At 48.3% G+C, this 25,265-nt stretch overlaps 1 protein-coding gene across 4 annotated transcripts in view; it reads left to right on the plus strand.

Moving 5' to 3' along the window:
* The window catches only part of SLC35F5 (solute carrier family 35 member F5), a 681,969-nt gene that overhangs the window by 526,656 nt on the left and 130,048 nt on the right, over nucleotides 1-25,265 (plus strand). For all 4 annotated transcript variants that reach the window (XR_015308472.1, XM_086957058.1, XM_086957057.1 and 1 more), the window contains one exon: nucleotides 13,255-13,345. Coding sequence is in view for 3 of the 4 variants with exons in the window: in XM_086957058.1 (XP_086813184.1) it covers nucleotides 13,255-13,345 (91 nt within the window). In the remaining variant the exon portion in view is untranslated. The remainder of the gene's footprint in view (nucleotides 1-13,254; nucleotides 13,346-25,265) is intronic.

A 25,265-nucleotide genomic window follows, 5' to 3' on the forward strand; every position in this document is an offset into this window, starting at 1 on the left:
CTGTGTGTCAATGTAAGATAAGAAGTGATAACAGTTAATATCAAATGATTTACGCAAAACTTTAGAGGAGGTTTATGATTTGAAAGATGCAGTGGGATTTAACATATTTTAATATGAAATACTTTTACATCGCTTCTCATGATTGGCATCAACTATGTGATCTTGAGGGATGATCCGGAAAAATCCTAGTTCCCCTTCTTTACTGTGCTCAGTGTTCGTTGTGGTTTCCCACATGGTTTATTCCCGTCACCCAGCATGTCTTATGTCTATTTGGAGGATTTGGCAAAAATGATTCTAACCCATGGCTTCATCTTTTACATGTACAGAGAACACTCAGGTAATTCTACATGTATAAGGTGGTAGAACAGCGACAACTGATATTTCCTCCACATGCATCTGTGCAATCAGAGCGTGGATGGGGGAGAATCGACTGAAAACATTTCAGTGAACTGAGTTAATTTTAGCAGGCATACAGAATAGTGGACTTGTGCATTCCAACCTGAGGATTTTGGTTGTTTCCCACTCTAGGTTTTTATTTTTTTATTTATTTTAAAACATTGCATTATTTCAATAGAACCTTGAGGTCTATCAGCATTTAACCTCAGCATTAATTGGTGGCATGGCTAGAGCACAGGTTACAGGGTTACTTAGCTTCAACTTGACTGCCCGTCTTGGCACACATCATATACACAATGGCACTCCATCTAAATAAACAAATATTTTTTAATTTAGGTAGTAAGTGATTATAGTGGTAGGTGGCCAGCGGGTACCATAGCTCACAAATTAACAAACACTAATCATTAGGATGCTCGCTAGGTTTTGATCAGTTGCGGTCCAAGACATGTGCAGCTTTGTGGTCACTGACGATTCAATCACATGCTCATGCCATAAATGTAACTGAGGTGTAATTAATATGAAGCCAGTATATCACAATCCTATGTCATCTTCTGTTGCATGGTATTTAGTCATGTTAACAGTTGAAAGCCTGAGCAAAAAACACATGAAATAAAAGCACATATATGAATACAAGTCTCCGTTTGTAATAATTTCTTCTTGTTTATTCCAATATCAAAACATCCTTAATATCAAATCTTCTTGATATATGTTGTCCAAGCCACGAGATTGCCAACACGTGTTTCGTCTATGTGGCGGTTAGCGAAAGACTTCATCAGGGCTAAAACAGATACAAAGTAGCCATATTATATTACAATACACCCTACACTCACACAGATAGTACATCGAGTTACTTTGGCAAATAGTCTTAAACATTGATGAACATGTGTTGTAATACCCAAGATAACAGGGGACCAACTTTCCATGATAGCAGGGCTTTTATCTTACTGGAAACTAATGGTAAACAGGGTCAGGATAGAAGACAGAGTTGAATGAAATTCACCCACATTGTGCATATGTGCTCACATAGTAGACAACAATGTGATAAGATATAGTTATAAAGTATAGTCAGGACCATAATCACCACACCTCATAGTGCTTAAAGTATAAGCTCTGTATACTTACCACTAACAGTACTATCCTTAGAGCCTATGGTCTTGACATCAAGTGAAACACTAACCTCAATAAACCGAGTTCCTTAAAAAGAAGGACACAATGCTATCAATCTGCTGTGATACGCGAAGCAAAAGATGTCCTTTATGCAAGGCTCACTACACAATCCTTGGGTTATAGCTATCAAAATTAAAATTCTATTTAGACGCGGTTACTGAGTAATCAATCTTATGGTCTTATTAACTGCACGATTATAAAGTATAGGTGGACCATGTAGGTTACACAAACTATGTAATACGCATCAACTTGCATATCTATATACAAATACATATATACACCATAAGTATGGAAGTTAAGTACCAGGTTACTGGTTGTAAATTAAAACTCCAGTTTGTATAAATGCAGCATCGTCGTGAAGAACAGCCCTCATATATGTGGGTAGCTTTACTAACCAACCTATGACACGAAGCCATACAATTAACATAAAAAAGTAAGGTAGGTGCCAAAATGTAATATAAAACTGCTATTCCATCGAGACATAAAAAATAACGTCTGTAAATCATCTATCATGTAAATTACCTTATATTCAAAATGCAGCGTTGCGCACTTATATCGGAACTAAAATGTCATCTTCAAAAGTGCAATGTCATGGTAGACCAAATGTCCTAATAAATAAAAATATAAATATATGTAATAAGGCTTTCTGAAGGAAAAATCGCAGGAGGCTGTTAAGCCAAACCAAGTGTAACTCTGTGTGTCTCAATTATAAAAGGGGACTCTTACGTTATAGAGTTACCCCGTATAGAGGCGGAATTATGATATTAAAATAATATTCCAATCAGGCTTAGCAATAAAGTCTGCAATATCTATCAAAAATTCTATCAAGGGTAAGTTACCTTCAAATCAAGTTGCAGCATTGCGAACTGTTATCGAACTTAACATTTCTTCACCAATCGTACAAGGTCAGAGAAGACCAAAATATCCTAATGGGTAAAGAAATTTAGAATTAAACTCACTAAAGACAGGATTTACAACAGGGTATCTGAAAGAGACACGTTAGTGATAGATTCCTTACCTTAGAATAACCCCAGGCGTCAGACTGTATCCGGAAAGTTTTGCGTAGCAGTACCCTGTGCGTCGGTAGGCGTCGTCTGCGGCTCCGCGTCCGTCGTCGGCGTCGTGGGCGCCGTGATGACGTCGTCGGAGTGCTTAGACGCCGCCTCCGCGTGCTGACGTCAGTTCTTCTTTTTTCAGCGTCAGCCAGCGCAGATCTGGAAAGAGCAGTTCCCTAGTCACTTTTTGACTAACTTTGGTGATCTTTTGATCCACTTCGAAGTCTGTACGACTCCGACGGTGCCTGTAGGGATGCCCGGATTCAAGCATTGCGACGAGTGCGACCGTACCATGTCGGTCACGGACCCCCACCGCCTGTGCCTGACGTGTTTGGGCGTCGACCATGACGACGAGGCCTGCCCCGACTGTCGTGCCCTTTCGAGGAAGGCCAGGCGGGAGCGGTCCCGCAGGCGACTCGAACTCCGTCAGTCGGCCGCGTGAGGTCCCGGTCCCACGGGAGGTCGAGGGACAGGTCGCGGGGACGGAGCCGTCACAGCTCCGGGAGTCGGCACCACTCCTCCGGGTCCAAGTCGTCAGGTAAGAAGCATAAGAAGTCAAAGAGACATCATCGCTCTTCTGACTCCCCCCGACGCTCTCGGGAGTCGCGGGTGCCGCGTTCGGCCCCATACCCCCCGGTCCCTGGGCTGAACGCGACGCCGGAGGAGATTGAGCGTTTCCTCATGGCCATGAGGTCCCTTTCTCCGACGGGTTCCGCGGCGCCTTCGGGCCCAGCGAACCCGTCTGGGGGCCCTAGTGGGTCGGGGGCTTCGACCCCGACGCCGTCGGGTGCTTCGGCCCCGACGCCGCCGCCACCTTCGGGCCCGGCGCCGCAGGGCCCCACGATCCCTACACCGCCGGTGCCCTCGGGCCCGGCGTCGCAGGGTACAGCGGCTCCGGCGTCGTCGGCGCCTTTGGGCCCGGCGCCGCTGGACCTTCCTCGGGTGATGGATCGTCGCTGGTGGACCTTACGACCCCCCCGGCGTCGGTCCGTGTGGTGTCCCCTCCGGCGCCGTCCTCGGGCGGCGCCGTCCCCGATGCCTCCTTTCATTCGGTTCCGACATTGGGACGACGCCTATCGGCGCCGATCTCGACGCCGTTTGGAGATTTTAGTTTCTATGAATCGACCTCATTCAGTTGCGACCCTGATTCTCAGGAGATGAGGGATGAGGAGGATTGGGAGGGGTCTGAGGACCCTCTGGCAAGGGAGTGCCAGTCTAACATGGACTGGGCAGGAGACCTTGGGGAGGCCAGTGGCCTGGACACCTCTCCAGACACTGGATTTGTCTCTCCTCCTACCGTGGCTTCGGAGGAGGGAACTACCTATGGTGTGGTGTTGATGAGGGCTGCCAAGGCCTTGGGCCTTGAGCACTCCGTCGCGGCCGTGAGGACTAACCTCTTCACTGAGGTCCTTAAGCCGCAGTCATGCTCCATGGAGCCTCTGCTGCCGTTTAATGAGGCCTTGACGGACGTTCTTTTGGGCACTTGGTCCAGGCCCGCTACAGGTTCGCCTGGCGATAGGAACGTGGCCAGACGCCACCGCCCGGCCCCGGGTGACCCATGTTTCCTGTCCTCCCACCCCACCCCCGAGAGTCTGGTCATCCAGGCCTTTAACTCCCAGACCGCCTTCCCGCCGGCTCCGCCGGACAGGGAGTCCAAGAGGTACGAGAACTATGGTAAGAAGATCTTCTCGTCCCTTAGCTTGGGACTGCGGTCTTCCAACACCGCCTGCCTCTTGGGCTGTTACACCCACTCCCTGTGGGAAACGGTGGCGGAAGTGCTGCCAGAGTGCCCGTTGGAGGTACGGGCCAAACTCGGCCAAGCCCTTGTGGAGGGCCGGGACGCAGCCAAGTATTCAATCAGGTGTGGACTGGATACTACTGACTCGCTGGGTAGAGCGATGGCTACGACGGTGGCGGTACGACGCCACGCCTGGCTGAGATCCGCCAATTTTTCGGCAGACGTCCAAAACACACTCATGGACATGCCGTTCGATGGCCGTCGCCTCTTTGGCGACAAGGCAGACCACGCGCTTGAGCGCTTTAAGGACTCCAGGGCTACGGCCAAGTCCTTGGGCCTCTCGGCCCCGCGCCAGCTAATGGGTGCCTTTCGCTCCTTTCGTGGCCAAGGAAGGGGCGTCCCCACACGTGCCGCCAGCCACTCGCCGCAAACTGTCGTCCAACGCGGCGGCGGCCGTGGAAACCGCCGTGGAGGCGGTCAGGGAAACAAACGGAGTCAGTCCACACCTGCCCCCGCAGCATCCGTCTCAAAACCCTCCTAGTCCGTGCTTTTCGGCCCATGTGACGCCAGTGGGAGGCAGGGTTCGCCATCACCACTCTCACTGGCGCACAGTCACTTTGGACAGGTGGGTGCTGCAGATCGTCCGAAGGGGCTACTCCCTCCCCTTCGAGACGACCCCTCAAGCCATGCCTCAGCAACACCACCGCCTATCGGGGGATCATTTGCGGCTCCTGCAGGAGGAAGTTTCGGCCCTCTTGACCAAGGGGGCCATCGAGCGCGTTCCTGGGCCAGAAGTAGGACGTGGTTGCTACTCTCACTACTTTCTGGTACCCAAGAAGGGCAAAGGGGGCCTACGCCCTATCTTGGATCTGAGGAACGTCAACGGCTTCCTCCGGAAGGAGAAGTTCAAAATGCTGACAAGTCAAGTCAAGTCAAGTCATGAAATTTGTATAGCGCACTACATACCCAGAGGGTTTCAAGGCGCTTAGGAAAGGGGGGAGGATTATTTGTCAAATATCCACGTTTTAAGCTGCTTTCTGAACGCTAGGTGATTGTGGGTGAGGCGAAGGTAAGCGGGGAGTGAGTTCCATGTTTTGGCAGCCAGGTGTGAAAAGGATCTGCCTCCCATGGTGGTCTTGTTGATGCGAGGTACAGTGGCGAAGGCTTGGCTGGAAGAGCGAAGTTGGCGGGCGGGGGTGTAGAAGGACAGCCGAGAGTTGAGGCAATCTGGTCCGATGTCGTAGAGTGATTTGTGTGCGTGGGTAAGCAGTCGGAAAGTGATCCTCTTATTGACGGGTAGCCAGTGGAGGTCTCTCAGGTGACCAGAGATGTGTTCGTTGCGTGGGATGTCTAATATGAGCCTGGCTGATGCGTTTTGGATTCGTTGGAGTTTCTTCTGGAGTTTAGCGGTGGTGCCTGCGTAGAGGGTGTTTCCGTAATCCAGTCGGCTCGTGACCAGAGCATGGGTGACTGTTTTCCTTGTTTCGGAGGGGATCCAGCGAAATGTTTTTCTGAGCATGCGAAGAATGTTAAAGCAGGAGGAGGATACGGCGCTGACTTGTTTGTTCATTGAAAGTGAAGAATCTAGGATGACGCCTAGGTTCCATGCGTGGTCTGTCGGGATGGGTGCTTTTCCGAGGGCTTCCGGCCACCAGGAGTCGTCCCAAGCCGAGGGGGATGTGCCTAAGATGAGGACTTCTGTTTTGTCTGAGTTCAGTTTCAGGCGGCTTTGTTTCATCCATTCTGCGACTTCTTTCATTCCTTCGTGTAGGTTAGTTTTGGCGGTGCTGGGGTCCCTGGTGAGAGAGAGGATAAGTTGAGTATCATCCGCGTAGGAGATGATGTTGAGATTGTGTTGGCGAGCGATGGCCGCAAGGGGGCTCATGTAAACGTTGAAGAGGGTAGGGCTGAGTGAGGATCCTTGTGGTACGCCGCAGATGATTTCAGAGGCCTCGGACTTGAATGGTGGGAGGCGGACTCTCTGGGTTCTTCCATTGAGGAACGAGGTGATCCAATCAAGTGCTTTGCCTTGGATTCCGATGTTGTTGAGGCGTTGTAAAAGGGTGCTGTGGCAGACTGTGTCGAATGCTGCAGAGAGGTCAAGGAGGATGAGGGCGACTGTGTCTCCGTTGTCCAGTAGAGTTCGAATGTCGTCTGTTGCTGCGATGAGGGCGGTCTCAGTGCTGTGTTTTGCTCGGAAGCCAGATTGTGAGGGGTCGAGGGATTTGTTGGCTTCGAGGAAGGCGGCGAGCTGGTTGTTGACTGCTTTCTCGATGACTTTGGCCGGGAATGGAAGAAGCGAGATGGGGCGGTAGTTTTTGAGTTCGGTGGGGTCTGCTGTTGGTTTTTTCAGAAGGGCGGTGAGTTCAGCGTGTTTCCAGTCATCCGGGAAGGTGGCGGTGTTGAAGGAGCAGTTGATGACGTCTCGGAGGTGCGGAGCTATGACGGAGTCTGCTTTGTTGAAGATGTGGTGAGAGCATGGGTCTGTGGGGGATCCAGAGTGGATGGAGTTCATCAGGCGGATGGTGTCCTCGGTGGAGATTGGGTTCCAGGCGTTAAGGGTGTTAGCGGGGGGAAGATGGTCTGCAGATGGTAGGGTGGGTTGGCTTCCGGGTTGGTTGTCGAAGCTGTTGTGGATGTCGACAATCTTGTTGTGGAAGAAAGAGGCTAGGGAGTCGCAGAGGGTTTGAGAGGGGGTGATGTCGTTGGAGTTGGCCGAGGGGTTGGAAAATTCCTTGACGATGTTGAATAGTTCCTTGCTGTTGTGGGCGTTGTTGTCAAGTCGATCCTTGAATGATGTTTTCTTGGCTTTTCGGATCAGTTGGTGGTGAGTACGAATGGCGCTTTTGAAGGCATCCTTGTTGCTGGTGGATGGGTCTTTCTTCCAGGTCTTTTCAAGGGAGCGGCACAGTTTCTTGGATTTCTTGAGGTCATCGTTGAACCATGAGGCCTTCTTGTTTCCAAGTTTGTGAAGACGTTTTTTCAGTGGTGCTAAGGTGTCGGCGGTGTTGGATAGCCAAAGGGTGAGGTTGGAGGCGGCTTCGTTGGCATTAGAAGAGAGGGCTGGGGGGTTAAGGAGGAGCGATGAGGAGATCTGGTCGATGGTGATTTTGTTCCAGCTTCTTTGTAGAGTTGGTTGGTGGTGGTTGATGGGTTTTGGTTTGTTGTAGGCGAAATGAACGCAGCTGTGGTCAGTCCAGAGGAGCTCCGTAGTGTGGCTGAAGGAGACATGGTTGCTGGAGGTGAAGATTGGGTCGAGTGTGTGACCTGCGATGTGGGTGGGGGAAGTGACCAGTTGTTTAAGTTCGAGGTTGGCGAGGTTGTCCAAGAGGGTGGCGGTGTTGCGGTCGTTGAGCTTTTCGAGGTGGAAGTTGAGGTCTCCTAGGAGGATGTAGTCTTTGGAGGGGAGCGCGTGTGGGGTGATGAAGTCTGTGATGTCTTCACTGAATTTTGCGCGGGGTCCTGGTGGTCTGTAGAGGAGGGTGCCTCTGAGAGTTGTCTTGGGGTCGATGTGGATCTGGAAGTGAAGGTGTTCGGAGTTAGCGAGGTTGGCGTCGGAGTTGGTGGAAATGCGGATGGATTTCTTATGGACGATAGCTATTCCTCCTCCTGTATGGTCGGTGCGGTCCTTGCGTGTGATCTTATAGTCTTCAGGGATAGCGATGGCGATGTCAGGGGCGGAGGAGGCGTTCATCCATGTTTCCGTTAGGAAGGCGACGTCAGGAGAGATGGTGTCTAGTAGGTTCCAAAGGTCAATGGCGTGCCTGTGGACCGAGCGGGTGTTGAGAAGGATGCATTCTAGGTGGTTGGGGTCGGGAATCTGTGTTGTGGTCGTAGCGGAGATGTTGTCGGTGCCGCTGAATCTGCAGGAGAAGCAGGAGAAAGGTCCATGGGTGTGTCCAGGAGCGGCTTGGACACAGGTGGGGGCGCGGCCGGGGTCAAGGGCTAGGAGGGAGGCGGCATCATAGGTAATGCGGGGGGGCTGGGGAGCGCGATGGGCAGGGGGTCTGGCGCTGGGCGCGGTCCAGGCGCGGACGGGCGTAGACGGGCTTACCTTTGGCGCGAATGGGGCGCGGTCGCTGCGCGTGAACGCTGCGCGCAAAAACATCTGTCATAAGTGGATAGTGGAAGGGGAGGGGCGAGGGAGGGTCAGCAGGGAGGCGGGAGCGTGATTGGAGGGACGGGGCTGGGACTGGCCAAACAACAAAATGGCAGCAGCAGTAAACAACAGTGATCAGGGAGAGGATGGGGCGAGCAGTGAGCACAAAATTAAAATACACAGCAGCGCTATGCTTACAGCGCGTTGAAGCAGGATGCAGCGCTATGGGATGTGGCAACAATGAAATGCAGTACAAGTAGCGTCTCCTCACAGGCACAGTGCGTCTCTAATCAATGTAGCCAATCAAGTTAAGTTAAAAGCACAAGTAGCGTCTAAACATGAGGCCCAATGCGGCGCTATGAAATGAGATGGAATGCGACCCCAAAAGATAGCAAGCAGAGCCCAGGCAGCGTGGAGCAAGAAGCGCTACGATACCAGGAGGGAATGCGTGGAGCGGCCGCTTCTGTGCAGGACAGGACGGTCACAGCTCACATGGGGGGTGGGGTCGGTCTCTACTCTTAGTGGGAGGGAGGGTCAGCAGGGAGGCGGGAGCGTGATTGGAGGGACGGGGCTGGGACTGGCCAAACAACAAAATGGCAGCAGCAGTAAACAACAGTGATCAGGGAGAGGATGGGGCGAGCAGTGAGCACAAAATTAAAATACACAGCAGCGCTACACTGGCTCAGGTCTTGACTGCCCTAGACCCAGGAGACTGGATGGTAGCGTTGGACTTGCAGGACGCATATTTCCACATCCCCGTCCTGCCGGCCCACCGGCGTTACCTGCGGTTCACGGTAGGCCTCGAGCACTTTCAGTTTACGGTGCTCCCCTTCAGCCTTACCAGCGCCCCACGGGTGTTCACGAAGGTGATGGCGGTGGTCGCAGCTCATCTGCGCAGGTTGGGGGTCTCAGTCTTCCCCTACCTAGACGACTGGTTGTTGAAGGTGGGCTCGCCCCAGACGGCCGTCAGCCACCTCCAGACTACGGCGGATCTCCTGCACCAGCTGGGATTTTCCATCAATGTGCCGAAGTCACACCTGTGCCCCTCTCAGAAGCTCCTTTTCATCGGAGCGGTTCTCGACTCGGCGCAGTTTCGGGTTTACCCGCCCGAACAGCGGGTTCGGGATATACAGGCTCTGATTCCGATCTTCGGGCCGTTATCCCGAGTTTCGGCACGGTTGACGCTGCGGCTTCTGGGACTGATGGCCTCCTGCATCCTTCTGGTGCATCACGCACGGTGGCGGATGCGGGCTCTGCAGTGGGACCTGAAGTTTCAGTGGGCCCAGCACCGGGGCAACCTGTCCGACCATGTCCTGATCTCGGAGGGCACTGCGAGACAGCTGCAGTGGTGGCTCACGGACCGCGATTGGGTCAACGGCAGATCCCTCTCCCTTCTCCAACCGGAGCACGTAGTTGTGACGGACGCGTCCCTCCAGGGCTGGGGAGGCCACTTGGGAGAGGCGGAGATCAGAGGACTCTGGTCTCCGGCGGAGTCCCGGCTCCATATCAATCTGTTGGAGCTGCGGGCGATTCGTCTGGCACTGAAGGCATTCCTCCCGTCTGTCCAAGGGAGTGCAGTGCAAGTGTTCACGGACAACACCACCGCCATGTGGTACTGCAACAAACAGGGCGGAGTGGGGTCGTGGACCCTCTGCCAGGAGGCTCTGCGCCTCTGGCAATGGCTGGAACATCAGGGCGTGACTCTGGTGGTTCAACACCTGGCAGGTTCTCTGAACGCCAGGGCAGACGAACTCAGTCGTCGGTGCTCGATGGATCACGAATGGCGTCTGAACTCGGACGTTGCGCAAGGCCTCTTTCTGCGATGGGGAGAGCCTTGGTTAGATCTATTCGCCACCGAAGAGAACGCGCAATGTCATCAGTTCTGCGCGTTGGAATTTCCAAGGCGGCATTCGCTCGGAGACGCTTTTCGACGCGAGTGGAGCTGCGGTCTGTTGTATGCCTTTCCGCCTATACCACTTCTGCCCAGAGTGCTGAAGAAGATCAAGCACGACCGGGCACAAGTCATCCTTGTGGCTCCAGACTGGGCACGAAGGTACTGGTATCCCGAGCTACTCAGTATGTCAGTCGATCCCCCGGTTCGTCTGCCTCTTCAGGAGGACCTTCTGTCGCAGCAGCAGGGGACGGTCCTCCACCCGAACCTGTCCAGTCTCCACCTCCATGCTTGGAGATTGAGCGGCGACAGTTGAGGCCATTTGACTTGCCTCCTGAAGTTTGCAACATCATTCTGGCAGCCAGGCGTCCCTCCACTAAGTCGGTATACGCCTGCAGGTGGAACAGATTTGTGGCATGGTGCACAGCAAAGGCTGTGGATCCCCTCAATGCCCCTCTCTCTGAGGTTCTCCTCTTTCTTCTCTCTCTTGCCCAGCAGGGCTCTGCTCTGGGCACTATCAAGGGCTATCTTTCAGCTCTTTCAGCCTTTCTGAGGCTGCCTGACCAACCTTCTTTGTTCAAGTCCCCTATCGTTAATGGATTCCTGAAGGGCATCACTCATACCTTTCCTCCTGTTCCTTTCGTGATGCCTCAGTGGGACTAGAACCTGGTTCTAACGTTTCTGATGTGCGCTCCCTTTGAGCCGCTTCACAACTGTCCTCTTCGCCTTCTTTCTCTGAAGACTGCCTTCCTGGTAGCCATCACCTCTGCCAGGAGAGTGAGTGAGCTCCAGACTCTCTCTTGTAAGCCTCCTTTCCTTTCAGTCCATCCGGACAAGGTTGTTTTAAGGACTAGGCCCTCCTTCTTGCCTAAGGTGGTCACGGCCTTCCACATTGGGCAATCCATCACATTGCACACCTTCTTTCCGCCTCCGCACCCCTCGAGAGAGGAGGAGAGGCTCCACCGTCTGGACCCAAAACGTGTGCTCTCATTTTATCTGAATCGCACACAACAGTTCCGGGTGGATGATCAACTCTTTGTTGGGTACGCGGGCGCTAAGAAAGGGAAAGCGGTGCACAAACGGACCATCTCTCGGTGGATTATCTTGTGCATCCAAGCGTGTTACTCCTTGGCTAAGAAGGAACCCCCTGTTGGGCTGAGGGCTCATTCCACTCGAGCCACGGCCACTACTACTGCCTTGGGCCGAGGTGTGCCCTTGCAGGACATTTGACAGGCAGCTACGTGGGCCTCGCTGCACACGTTTGCAAGGCACTACTGCCTGGACAGTCCAGTCCGGAGGGACGGCTACTTTGGCCGTTCCGTCCTCCAGGACTTTCTGGTGTGATTATTGGTTCGCAGACCCACCACCACGGGGATGGTATTGCTGGGGTATCTATTCTAAGGTAAGGAATCTATCACTAACGTGTCTCTTTCAGATGCACAAGTTACTACTTGTGTAACGATATATCTGTAAGAGACATTAGTTAGTGATAGATTCCTTACCGACCCACCCATCCTCCCCGTTCTGCGAACCGATATCTAGGGTTAAGGTCATCCCCTTTCAGGGCCCTAGTTTCTTGGCACCAGTGTTGGTTTTTGTCATGGCTCTGCGCTTCTGGCGCGGAAAAGCTGTGGCTAAGAACTGATGTCAGCACGCGGAGGCGCGTCTAAGTACTCGAACGACGTCATCACGGCGCCGACGACGGACGCGGAGCCGCAGACGACGCCTACCGACGCGCAAGGGTACTGCTAGGCAAAACTTTCCGGATCCAGTCTGACGCCTGGGGTTATTCTAAGGTAAGGAATCTATCACTAACTAATGTCTCTTACAGATATATCGTTACACAAGTAGTAACTTGTGCATTAGGCACAACCAAATCAAAACCGTATCTTACAGTTATAAAGGGGACTCATTAATTATCGAGTATCCCCGTGTAGGACAAGGTCTTCACATAATTTATGCGAAACAAAGTAATCACAGAAAAGGTCACGTCTAAGTCGACAAATAGATGGCTATATCTCGAAATGTATCTTAAATCGGAAAGCAGCAACAAGTTGTAGCGTGCAAGTCTTCATTGGTGTCTAGCACCAGCGCCATATTGGTATTCAGTCATATCCACACTGCAAGTATCTAGTTTCCTTGCTTTTGGCCCCAGCCTCAAAATAATCTAGCACGTGCACGGAGATTCAAAACCTCACTGATAGATTGCTGTGGAATGTGGATCAGGAAAAATATCCTCTTGTTTGAAGGCAGGAGGAACATGCCTGAATTGGACTGCACCATATTTTATGGGAACAAGGTGGGAAAAGAAAAAGGAATAAAATGAGAGATTAAAAGCGAGAGATCCTTTTCTGAACAGTCTACTCAGAAATGTAACATCTCTTAGTTGAAAGGATGATCTCACAGATGACATCTTGCACAAGGCTATTATCATACAATGTTAGGATCGTGGCCAAAATAAATAACTGATTAGTCCCAAATATTAACCAAGGCTTTGTTCCTGAACCTGACTGTGTAAAGGTGTGCAAAACTCAGAGGAGGCCTGAGAAAAGAAAGGAAATAAGATATTAAAGTGGATGTTCTGAAGTCGAATGCATGTTTGTAAAGCACATAGAGATTTGTAGATGGAAATGCCTCCATTCTAAGGTCTCATCCTGTGAGTTAAGAAATATCCTTTCATCAGCAAGTATTTATTATGCCAATTCTTACCTGTAGGTTATTTTGAGTTACAATTTGCTATCTGCATACATTTCAGTTTACTATGCCTAATATTTTGTGATACGGCTGCTGATGCGGTATACTATTACCAAATTGAAATTATAGCACCACTCTGCTGCATGATGTTATTGAGCAGTATTTTACATTGTATTCTTGAGATATAAAAGTCTTGTTTTGTCTTGTTTTTCAGGGGCTGCTTTCTTACCTCCTCGTTGATAGGAACTCTTTCACTGAGTCTTACAATACCTCTTTCCATACTAGCTGATATGTGCCTGCAAAAGGTAATAAAACATATGATGTAACTTCTTTGAAGTAATTTGCCATCTTTGTAGTTGAGTTGTAAAATATCCACCAAAATACTATTCACCTTCAAGGGTTTATACTCACATTCCTAAACTCTTGCTTTCTGTAACTGTTCAGGGCAATCCCATAACTTTTCTGTAAAAGTGTTATACTTTTGGAAACTTTAGCAGAGATCATTCTGCCAATTATATCACCATAAAGTGCCCAATTAGCAGATCCTTTTTTTGTTCCATGTGTTGTCACGTGTTTCTGGATTCTCCTAATACTCTTTGGTTATTTCAGTTGATGAAGGGCAAGGTGTTCTTGAATAAAAATGTTGTGGATCCTTTGTGGATTTCAAACAAAAGATAAACTGTTATTTTCTACCTTGATTTGCGTCCCTTGTTGCTTTATTGTTCTAATTCAGCTGACCCATTTTAACCCAAGGAAATATTCTGAGTACTTTATCAGGTTGCCTATAATAGCTATATAAAAGTGGTGATGCCCAGGTCTCCCGAGGGCCAAAGGAATGGGAAGACTCACGCTGTCTCGAGATGCCTCATGAGTGCTACATGCATTGCCATCCAGCAGCTTATCACTACTATTACCCTCCTTGGAGGGTGAGGCTTCAACAATAGGCATGATAGTTAAGATTACAGGATTAATTACAGGTATAGATACCGCAGAAACTGCCACTGCCACTGTGGTACCGTCAGTGGATCCATCAGAACCATCAACAAATGGTGTAGACGAAACGCCAAAGGGAGAAAGGACTGCTGGAACGGAAGTTAGATCTGTTGAAGTGGTTAAAGTACCCTGGTCTAAGACAATCCCTGTAGACATCCCTGTAGACATGCCCTGAGTCTCAGCAAGATGGAGAACCTGTGGGACTACTTTAAAGTATGAGCGTAGGGATGGCGTAATTTTAGATCCTACATGAACCACAAGAGTAAGATTACGTTTAGTTTTGGCTTTCCCTCTGGCGCTTTTTGATTTCACCTCGGTCGAGAGATAAGATGAAGCTCTCTTACCTGAAGGTGGTGAAGCGGAACCGCTGGTTGGTTTTGCAGCACGGCCAGGCTCTCTTGATTGTGCTTTGGCCAGCGCCTTGCCCCTTTTGCTACCGCCTCTCCCCTTACCTTTAGGGTGCTGGGTGAGCAAACCTTCTTCCTCAGACACTCTCAATTCTCCCGACTCCACACAAGGCTCCTTCTCTTTCCCCTTGGGACCGCCGGACTCTCCCACTGCTGTTGCACCCTCCTCTGTATCCAGGGGAGTGGACTCGAGAAACCGAGTCTTCGCAGACCCAACGCAAGAGGTGTGCAGCAAACTGCGTGCTTTCCTGCCGCGTCGCAGCTCCAGGGCGGCCGAGGACCACAGCCAACGCACCAACCGAGCACCTCGAGCACCTGGAGCGTCGGAGGAAGCAGGAATGAAATCCGCTCGACTACCGGTCACAGAAGGCTCACCGACGCTCTTCCCAGGGCCAGAAACACTGCCGAAGGACCCTGTCATGGAAAACGAAGACAGACCTCGGTCCAAGTAAGTCTACACCAGCGAAGGGTTTTTTTTTTACCGAGCGAAGCACTTTCTCTCTTTTGTCACGAAAAAGGCACAAAAATAACCAAACTCACAGCCGCATTTGAAACTTGAAAAAAAAAAAGGCAGGGAAAATCCGTACTAAACGAAGGTCAGGGCTCAGGTGAAGCAAACGGGAGCCTGAATCACGGAGCACCACGGCTGTTCAGCCGTCTGCCGCCATGGAGACCTGGACATCCAGGGCGGGGGGGGGTTGGAAGTTGCGGTATTGGATTTATCTCTTGACCCTGCCCAGCAACAAATCTTGGGGCACGCCCTAACTTCTGTCTCAGTTTCTGCTTCACCATCTGCCCCACTTAGTGAGGCAGGGGGTAGCATTTCAGCTGCCTCTCTGCTGGTAATGTTTTCTACCCTGTCTCAGGACATAAAAAGGGGTTTCGAGGAATCCTCAGCCATCCAGATGGAGATTCGGAACTTTTGCGAGTCCTTTGATAGTAAGACCGATGGTTTATCATCAAGAACGGGAGTTTTGGAAGAATCAATGGCTGCGATGTCTTTACATTTAGATAAAGCAGAAGAGGACATTAGTAAACTCAAGAAAGAGGACCAGGCCCTGTTAGACAGGATGGAAGTGCTGGAGAACAACGCGAGAATTTGGTAACATCCGCATTCTTAATATTCCTGAGGGATCAGAAGGTGCAGATGTCAAGAAGTATGTGGTGCATTTACTAAAGGAAGCATTATGTTTGGATCAGACTTTGGAGGAGTTTACAATTGACATCCAGAGGGTCCACAGGGACCCATTTAGACAGAACCCTCAGAGGTTGAAACCACGCAAGATTCTTGTCAACTTCCATACATACGCCCTTAAAGAACAGATCTTAAACTTGGCTCTAAAGCAGAAGTCTCTATCCGGTAAGGGGTTCACCTTCCTCATTAGGTCAGATTTATCTAGAGCCACGCTAGAGAAGCAGTGGGAGTTCGGGAGGCGATTGGACACCTTAAGGAAGCTGGGCGCAACTGCCCAACTTGTGTTCCCAGCTTCACTAAAGGTCATGCACAACAATAAGATGATGAATATCAGATCTGTCCAAGCAGCAGATGAGCTCCTATTAGATCTGGTCAGGAGGTCTTCGGGTAAATAGGGTTTGGTTCCATTGCTGACTTGGGTTAATTAGGAAACGTCTATGCTATCATTGATGTAGACAGCTATCTTTTACTTTTGGTAATGGGAAGGTAAAGGAATAGATTAATTTAAAAAATAAAAATAAATTCTAAACATAAAATTTAAAGAAAAAAAGAGAAAAAAAGAAAAGAAGAATATAACATTTCTTATAGAGCACACATTTTTTATTTTTTGGCTGGTTGTTCATTATAGGAGGGAATTTCCTACTTTTTCCTTTTCTGTGGGTTCAGGGTTCAGGGGGGGTAGCGGGGGCTTGAGGTAGGGGTGCCATCTACTGGACTTGATCCGGTTAGATACACCACGGGTTCTCCATGGGGGGGAGGGGAGGGGGGGCGGGGTCACAAGTTTAAGGGGGGGGAATTTACATAAAATTCCTCATTTGCCAATCTTTTGTCTCTTCTTTTTATGTTCGCCAATTGTGCTTGCATATTGTGATGCCATTTTTCATAGGGGGTGGGCAGCTTAATGCTGGCCTTTGCATTAAATTAAGGTTGAGTGGAGTTTGGGATAGTGGTCATGGCTAGACCAAATATATTGTCTTGGAACATCAATGGCCTCCGTACTAGGGCCAGAACCTTGTTGCAGTGTCTACGGGACTCAGACGCACAGGTCATCTTACTCCAAGAGACACACTTGATCCATGCTGAGATCGACACTTTAGTGAAGGGGAATAAATGAATTGACTTCGCAATTTCAACATCACAGTCTTTGACCTCCAGAGGAGTATCACTCATCCTCAAGAAACAACTTAAGGCTAGGGTCTTGGATTCAAAGGTGGACCCTGCTGGTAGATGGGTTATTGCCTCTCTGTCTATTTTGGGTGCCCAAATAACGACTGTAGGGTACTATGGTCCCAATCAAGACGACCCATCATCCATGGAAGTCATTTTTTCACAGCTTTTGTCCTTCCCTGAACCGGTGATACTTGCCGGTGATTTTAATATTGTCCTAGACCCAGTCCTAGATAAATCACACAATAATAGATCCCGGGTACCGTCGAAATCAAGATCCTACTTGCTGGGTGCAATGAAGCAGTACGGATATGTGGATATCTGGAGATTAAGGGCAGGGCAACAGCAGGGTATCTCTTTCAGGAACTACAAGTACCATCATCAGTCCAGGATTGATTTTATATTAATCCACCAGAGGTTAGTTGACGCTGTTAAGGACATGAAATATTTCCCGTTGCATTTATCGGATCATTCAGCAGTAGTATTGGAACTCACGACCCCTTTCTCTACTCCTGTTAGGTCTTGGTCGTTCGATCGCACTTTGCTTTTCCATCCTGACAATGTCAGTTTTCTAAAAACTGAGGTGCCTTTTTATCTAGAGGTAAATTTAGGCTCAGCTGGCATCGGAATAGTGTGGGACTCTCTTAGGGCATTCTTGAGAGGTCTAATTACAGGTAAAGTGGCCTATAGAAGGAGGGAGTATAGAGAGGCCGTGGTTTCAGTGGAGGCAAGTATAGCTAAGACTCAGCTTGACATTGACGCTAACTCTGCTTCTGCGGATGTCGTCTTAACACCTCTGCGAGATAGATTACTCTCTTTAAAGGGCCAATTAGCTTCGATTCTCAACCAACGAATACAAGAAAGGTGGGATGCCAGTAAAATTGCCCCCTTCCAGTATGGGGAGGGAGCTGGGAAGTTACTGGCATGGAAAGCAAAAACGGATCAGGTCCGTAACAACATTGACCTGATTAAGGTCAACGAGGTCCCTTTGTCCCTAGAAGTCGATATTAGGTCAGCCTTTAGAGATTTCTATCAATCTATCTTTCTTGAGGACAAGAGGCTTGAACCTGATACTATTAAGGACTGGCTTAGTAAAATTACCCTCCCAAGTCTTTCTGACGATCAGAGTGCTATGCTAGAAAGCAGAATTTCCGAAGAAGAGGTGAGGGAAGCTATTCAGAATGACAAGAAGGGGAAAGCGTCAGGGCCGGACGGCCTTCCTGCTGAAGTTTATAGAGCTCTGGAGCAGGAATTTGTCCCTTTTCTGGTAATTTTGTTTAATGAGATTCTACTGAATGGGGTACATCCTCCAGTGTCATGGGATAATGCTTCCATAACCGTAATCCTAAAACCAGGGAAGCCGTCAACTGCTTGTTGTTCGTACAGACCTATTTCGATCCTAAACGGGGACTACAAGATATTTTCCTCAATTCTGGCAAAGAGACTGGCCCTAGTTGCTCCCACCATTTTACACAGTGACCAGAAAGGGTTCGTTAAGGGCAGGCAGTTGTATGAATTAACGTTGGATTTAATCGGAGCTATAGATTTAGCTGTTCTACATTCTCTTCCCCTGGCGGTCCTTACGTTGGATGCCACCAAGGTCTTCGACAGGGTCAATTGGATGTATCTGTCGGAGGCCTTGGCAAAATTCAACGTGGGTGAGAAATTTCGGCAGGCAATTAGTCTTCTTTACCAGAACCTTAGTGCCTGTGTTCTGGTTAACGGTGTATTATCAGATCCTTTTGACATCTCGAGGGGAACGCGGCAGGGCTGCCCGCTCTCTCCACTCCTGTTCGATCTATATGCTGAACCATTTGCCCAGAGTTTGAGGGACAATCCTAACATCAAGGCGTTCGCATACAGGGGTTGTGAGAGAAAAGTGGCACTCTATGCCGACGATATTCTCATTTTTATTTCGGACGCGTGCACGGCCCTTCCTGAAATATTTAACTTGGCCTCTGAATTCGGGGAGGTGTCCGGTTATGAAGTCAACACAGTAAAGACCGAGATGTTGACTTGGAATATTGACCAGAGTTCTTTTAGCTCCAGCATTCGGCCGGGGAAAGGGTTGAGGTATCTGGGCCTGGATATTGTTAGAGATATTGATCAGATCGCAACCAACAATTTCTCAAAGGTGGCAAAAGAATGTCGTAAGCTGCTTCAAACATGGGCTCACCTCCCGCTTTCTCTATTGGGAAGGGTTAACCTTGTCAAAATGTCCATTTTGCCAAAGTTTCTTTTTTGTTTAATTCTATTCCTTTATATTTAGACCCTTGCCTTTTTAAAAAACGACAGTCCGATATTAACACCTTCATTTGGAATAAACACCTTACAAGAATTTCCTGGAAAATAATCAGGTGGCGTAGGGAGAAGGGGGGACTCGCTGCCTCGGACCTTCAGGCTTATGCCTGGGCTTTTCAGCTATCTCATGCCAGGATGTTATTAAAAAACCCAGTTAACCATGGAGTGGGGTCTATTTATTTAATGTGGTTGAAGGCAGAAGGTGTGGGCCAGTCAGGCTTTCTCTTTAAATTTGGGGACCCCAAGTTTTAAAAAAAAGTTAAGCTGAAAATCTTACGAGGTATGGCAAGAACCTGGGCCCAGATATCCAAGGCTATTAAAATAGGGCACTATGGAAGTAGGACACCTCTGTGGGACCTTCCAGACAGCCCTGCCTGGTTGCGGGACGTACTTGCCGTACCGATAAGAGAGGCGGGGTTGGAGGTTTGGGGCGATCTATTGGTTGAAGGGGACTTGCTTCCTTGGGACAGTTTAGTTTAAGTAATAAAATTAATCCAAATTTTTCCAGGCTTAAATATTTGCAAATTTCGAGCTGGTCTCGTGTATACTCTGTTCAACTCCAGCGAGGAGGTAAATTTCCCTTGGGTGTGTATAGTTACCTTATAACCCTTCGAGCTGACACACCTCCCGCCAAAAAGGAGATTTCATTCTGGTATAATTTAATCTTGGAAGAAATGAATGGAGAATTCTTATTGCCGGATACGCTTTGGTCCTCGTTTGTCTCCAACCCTAATTTGCAAGATCTTTGGAGTGCATCATGTAGAATGATGTGGGACATCGTGAAACCTGCCTGGTTACGCAGGAACCATATTTTTACCATCCACCGAGCGTATTATTCACCACTTAGGCTTTCTAAATTCACACAGGGAAATGCGGTGGCCTGCGCGAGATGTTGGCCGCTTCTGACATTCATATGTTTTATGAGTGCCCTCACTTATCCCGTTTTTGGGATGACATAAGTAAGGCTCTTTCAGTATCTCTCGGCTCCAATATTGTCTTGAATCTTGCCTCAGTAATTTTTGGTCTTTTTGAAGGGGTTCCTTCTTCTGAGAGGAAGTACATTTTTTATTCTATTCTGCTCGCCAGGAGGGAGATATGCAGGTAATGGAAAGACTCTCTTCCTCCCTCTATTAATGATTGGTATGCTTCAGCCTTGCAGGTTTCTAAGTTGGACTCGGCCAGAGCAGGGACACCAGAAAAAACACCTTTCTGGCATTTGCTGAAATGGGACCATTGAGTATCTGTTTTTTTTTCCCCCAGGTCCAATGATTAAGCCATCGATCCCATTATTGGGCATAGCCGCGTCTATATGCTCTCACCAGCATCTTGGCTGTACTCCAGTGACCTCCGTATGGTTTTATTCCAGCGATCGTTGTGGTTGAAGTTTAGTTGCTGAGGGACAAGGCCCACGCTCCATTACTGTTCCCACCAGTTGAAACAACTGAGGCAGCACAATGCTTGTAAACCTATATATTGCTTATTCAAAACCTAGGTGGCAAATGAGGAAAAAAAAAATGTGGGGATGCCCAAAGCACGTCTATAAATGTAAATATGTAGTTACGGTGCAAATGTTAAACATTTGTGTTGTGCCGCAAAGATGATCTCAATCGATAGGTGACTACGTTTTATAATTCCATACTATTTTTTAAAGATACAGTAATGATCTGACAGAGACTTCTAGCTATAGATCACTTACCTTATAATATTACAGGTGTCAGACTGGATATGGAATTTTTCGGAGTGGTCCCCTGGCACACTGGTAGGTGGCAGTGTTCGGCTCCGTGTGGCATTGTCAGACCCAGAACTGACATGTGCAGTACCTATATAGGCATCACCCCAGTGCACTGACGACAGTCCCTTCCTTCCTGTGCAATCAGCGTGGATCCGGATCGAGCGACATTAGTCATTTTTTGACTGGATGTTTGCTACTTTTTTTATGACCTTTGTACACCAAAGTGCCTTTTTTCCCATTCTTTTAGACTATGTCTCCTAAAAAAACAACTGGTTTTAAGCTGTGTGGTGCCTCTCGCAGGCAATTGTCTGTGGTGACTTTCACAACAGTTGTCTGTGGGAGACTCCCACTTCGTATGCATTTGGTGTCTGGAGCTGGACCACAATTCCAAGGCCTGTTTGGAGTGCAAGACTGTGCGTTCGAAGGTCGTCCGTGTACAAGCCATCAAGCGACTGGTCGGCAAACTCCAGGTCGCAATGGAGGTTCAGGGACCATCCTTGGAGTCGTTCGCATCGGTCATCATCGCTATCCAGGTCTTCTACAGATAAGTCACACTAGAGGAAGTCCAATAAGTTGAAGCGCTCTTCGACTTCTCCGAATGGGTCCAAATAATCATTGAGGCGCCAGAACAACACCAGAAATTTGGGGCACACTCCCATCCACGACTTCACAGCCTCCTCCTAGGTCCGTTCCAGTGGTGTCGTTCCCACTCTGCACCAACCCCATCATGATTCCTGACTGATACGGAGCCGGACTGACGTCGCACAATGCACCACTGGTACTGACCTGACCCAGAAAGTCTGAATAGGAGACAGAGCATTATTTCCTGATAGACCACGTGAGGAGCACGAATTGAGGAGATATGAGAATTTCTACAGTTATCTCAACCCTCTAGAAGAGTCCAAAGCCGAAGGAAATTGGTATGAGGATGCCAGTATCTGGATACCTCACCAAATACTGGTTTCTCTCCTCCCACAGTGGCTACAAAGGAAGGGGCCTTCTATGTAGTAGTGGTCTGGAAGGTGGCTGGGGTCTTGGACCTGATGCTGCCCATAAAAGACAAAACTAATGTTTTGACAGAGATGCTGCAACCAGGAGTATCCTCCCCAGAGCCCCTACTCCACTCTAACACCCTCACTGATGTCAATACCACAATTGCCTGGCTCCCTGGGATCCAGTCTTCCTTTCCCAGCTCCCTACATCTTAGAGCATGGTGGTCCAGATAAATAATTTAAGAGGCTGGATAAATTTGGGAAGATTATGTAAACACTGCATGCTTATTGGGCCAATATTCCCGTACTGTATGGGATTTGGTTGCACAAGTGCTGCCTATGGTCTCGGAGTACGCCTGAGCCATACTTTTCTAAACTATTGCCGATGGTAGAGATGCAGCAAAGCTTACTATTCACTGAGGATTGGATTGCTTGACTCGCCGGGCAGAGCCAATTTCACGCCTGACTGAGGACAACTGGCTTTTCGGGTAAGGTCCAGACATCCCTTATGTACATTCCCTTTTAACCGCGCTCCCCTCTTTGGCGACATGGTGGATTCGGTGCTTACGCGATTTTTAGGCTAGCAGGGCCCCTGCTAGGTCGTTGGCGCTCACCCCGGCTCCTCGACAACCGCAATCCACAGTCCCCTCCTTCTGTGAGTACAGTAGGGGCTATCAGCCGCGTCCTCTACTCCTTCACCATCACGGCCAACAGGCACCTCAGTCCTTTTGTAGCTGCGTGGGAACTAAGGATCGGGGTCTACCCAATCTGCCCACCACCCCAGCAGCCACAGTCTCAAAGCCCCTTTAATATGCCCTCTCAACAACATGGCAACGGTTTGACGGCAGGATATGGCACCTTCTGCCCCAATCGCAGACGATAATGTGGGGCGAATCAGTGCTTCACATTATCCAGCAGGGTTATGCCCTTCCTTTCCTACAAATCCTACTTACTTTTCTACCATACTCCAATCAACTTATGGAAGGTAGGTTTCGCTCTTGGGGCATTAAAGTACAGGGTTTTCTGTCCAAGTTAATTGTTAGATATTTATTTGATTTTTAATTATGTAATTTATGGAATCATTTTTTCTTTTACCAATATTTTAGTTGCAGCTGCTAGTTCTGTAGGCCGGGAAGATAATTAAGTAATAGTTAACTATTATTATTTGTAAATTATTTAATTGAATTTTAAATAGGTAAATTGTGGAATATTTATTTAATTTCATTTTCTTTTAGTTGCGGGTTTCTAGGGGTCTAGGGTGGGAAGTTAATTAAGAAATAGTTAACAATTACATGTTTAAAATAAAGTAAATGTGTCACAGTTAAGTTAGGGAATAGTTAACTTTTTAGTTATATTTTAGATGTTGACTGCTAGGTTTGTAGGGGTACAGGGTGGGAAGTTAATTAATTATTAATTGAGTTACAATTATTTCTGAAGTAATGGATCTTTCATAGATTCATACGCTTGAATCACTCCCCCTCGTTGAAGTGGGAGTCTCAAAGTACCATAGAAAGCAGTATTCAAGTAAATACATATAACATAATGGCTAAAATCATTCGCTTTAATAACTTATCTAATATTTTATTTGTTGTCTACTTTAATATATTTTTCCTATGCTGTTGTTTATATTTTTGTATGCTTTTGTTGTGTGTGTTTTTCTATCTATATATATATATATATATATATATTATCAACATCATCAATACAAATAAATTTTTTACATTATATTAATTGTATTAATGTTTTACATATATTACTATGAATTTAAATATATATATATATATATAGTAATACATTTAAAATATTTATAAGCAATGTAAAATATTTTATATATATTTTCATAGTAATACATTTGAAACGTAAATCAGTTATAGAATATAAATAGAATATAAACTAAATATTTGTAATTGTGCTACTATAATATATATATACATATTTACATTCAAACAAACACAGATATATTTTCATGGTTACCCCCACTTTTTGCTGGTGTCAATATATTTTTTTGACTGGTCTGACTGGGATCCTACTAATCAGGACCCCAGTCACTGTGCTTCCTCCCTAAATTTTACTTACTGTACCTCCACAATTGGCTATTGGTATACCCCTATAACCCTCTAGTATATGGTACCGAGGTACCCAGGGCATAGGTACACCAGGGGTCTCCCATTGGCTGCAGCATGTATTATGCCTCCCATGAGAGACCACTCAAAGTATCACTACAGGCTTGCCATTCCAGCCCGGTGTAAGCTGGTACCTGCATCAGTTATGACAGATATAAGTTTTCTTATATCTAAGGTCACTGTACTTAAAATCTATTAGTCCCCCCTAAGACAGACCTTTCCATCCTGAAGGCATGGTGGTGGGTTATAAGTGTGTGGCTGCCCTACACCCCACAAACCCCGGAGTCGATTCTCCATGCTTTGTTAGTGGTGTCAGCCATTTTTATACATTTAGTGGCCATCCGTCATTACGCGATGGCAAACTTTATAGTGGCTGTGCCGAACCTGGGTTTTGGTTATCAAACATGTTGGAATCATGCCCCAACACAGTTACCTGTGTTGGAGGTATGATTCCATGCACTGGGGGGGCTCCTCTGGGAAGCCCACAGTACTACTGGTATCAGCCTTCCAGGGTCTGTTAACAAGCTTGTGCTGCTGTCAACCCCAGACACTATTCTTCCCTCCTGCTGCTGAGCTGAGCTCAAGAAGGGGAAGATAGAACAATAGGTTTCATGTCTCAGTCTGGACTTAGTGTATTGGGCTGGGATGGGGGCGCTTCCAGCACCCCCAGACTGCTTTGAAGGGCACATTTGGTGCCCTCCTTGCATACTCTAGTTGAAACCAGTTCTGGCAGCACTTGGCTCCTGCTCTGTATCCTCCCCTCTGTCCAGACCCTCCTCTGGGAGGGACCCCTGAGTTGTCCTACTCCCTTTCTTGGGGTATAAAAGGGCTTACCTGTGACTGGGCCCTCAGATTCGTCGTGGGACAAGACTCAAGCCAGAAAACACACACTCTTCGACCATCTGGACACTTGGACTTTGCTGGACTTTGCCCGGAACCGAGACTGCATCAAGGAAGACTCCTGCTGTTCCTAGTCTCGCTGTTCTGCAAGTCTTCTTTATAGTCTGTGTCTGTGCTTCTTCCCAGGATATTCAACAGACTAGTGAAGGAGTCACTCCCCTGCATCTTCAGGCACCGCAATGGAGCTGACCTGTCTGCTGCTACTGACGTCCCACGGACTTCGAAAGGTTCGGCAACACAGGTAAGCCAACAGGTGGTTCTGCAACTACCTCATGGCCTGACCTGTCCTCTCTGCAAGTTTAAGGTCAGTATCATTTGTCGCAACCTCTGGGACCGAACCCATAAGCACTGCATCGACTTGCTGTTGCCAAGGCTTGTTGGCTTTGCACCCCAGAGATCTTCCTGCCAAGTACAT

The sequence above is a fragment of the Lissotriton vulgaris genome, chromosome 2_1, assembly GCF_964263255.1.
Source record: "Lissotriton vulgaris chromosome 2_1, aLisVul1.2, whole genome shotgun sequence".
In the NCBI taxonomy this organism is placed as follows: Eukaryota; Metazoa; Chordata; class Amphibia; order Caudata; family Salamandridae; genus Lissotriton; species Lissotriton vulgaris.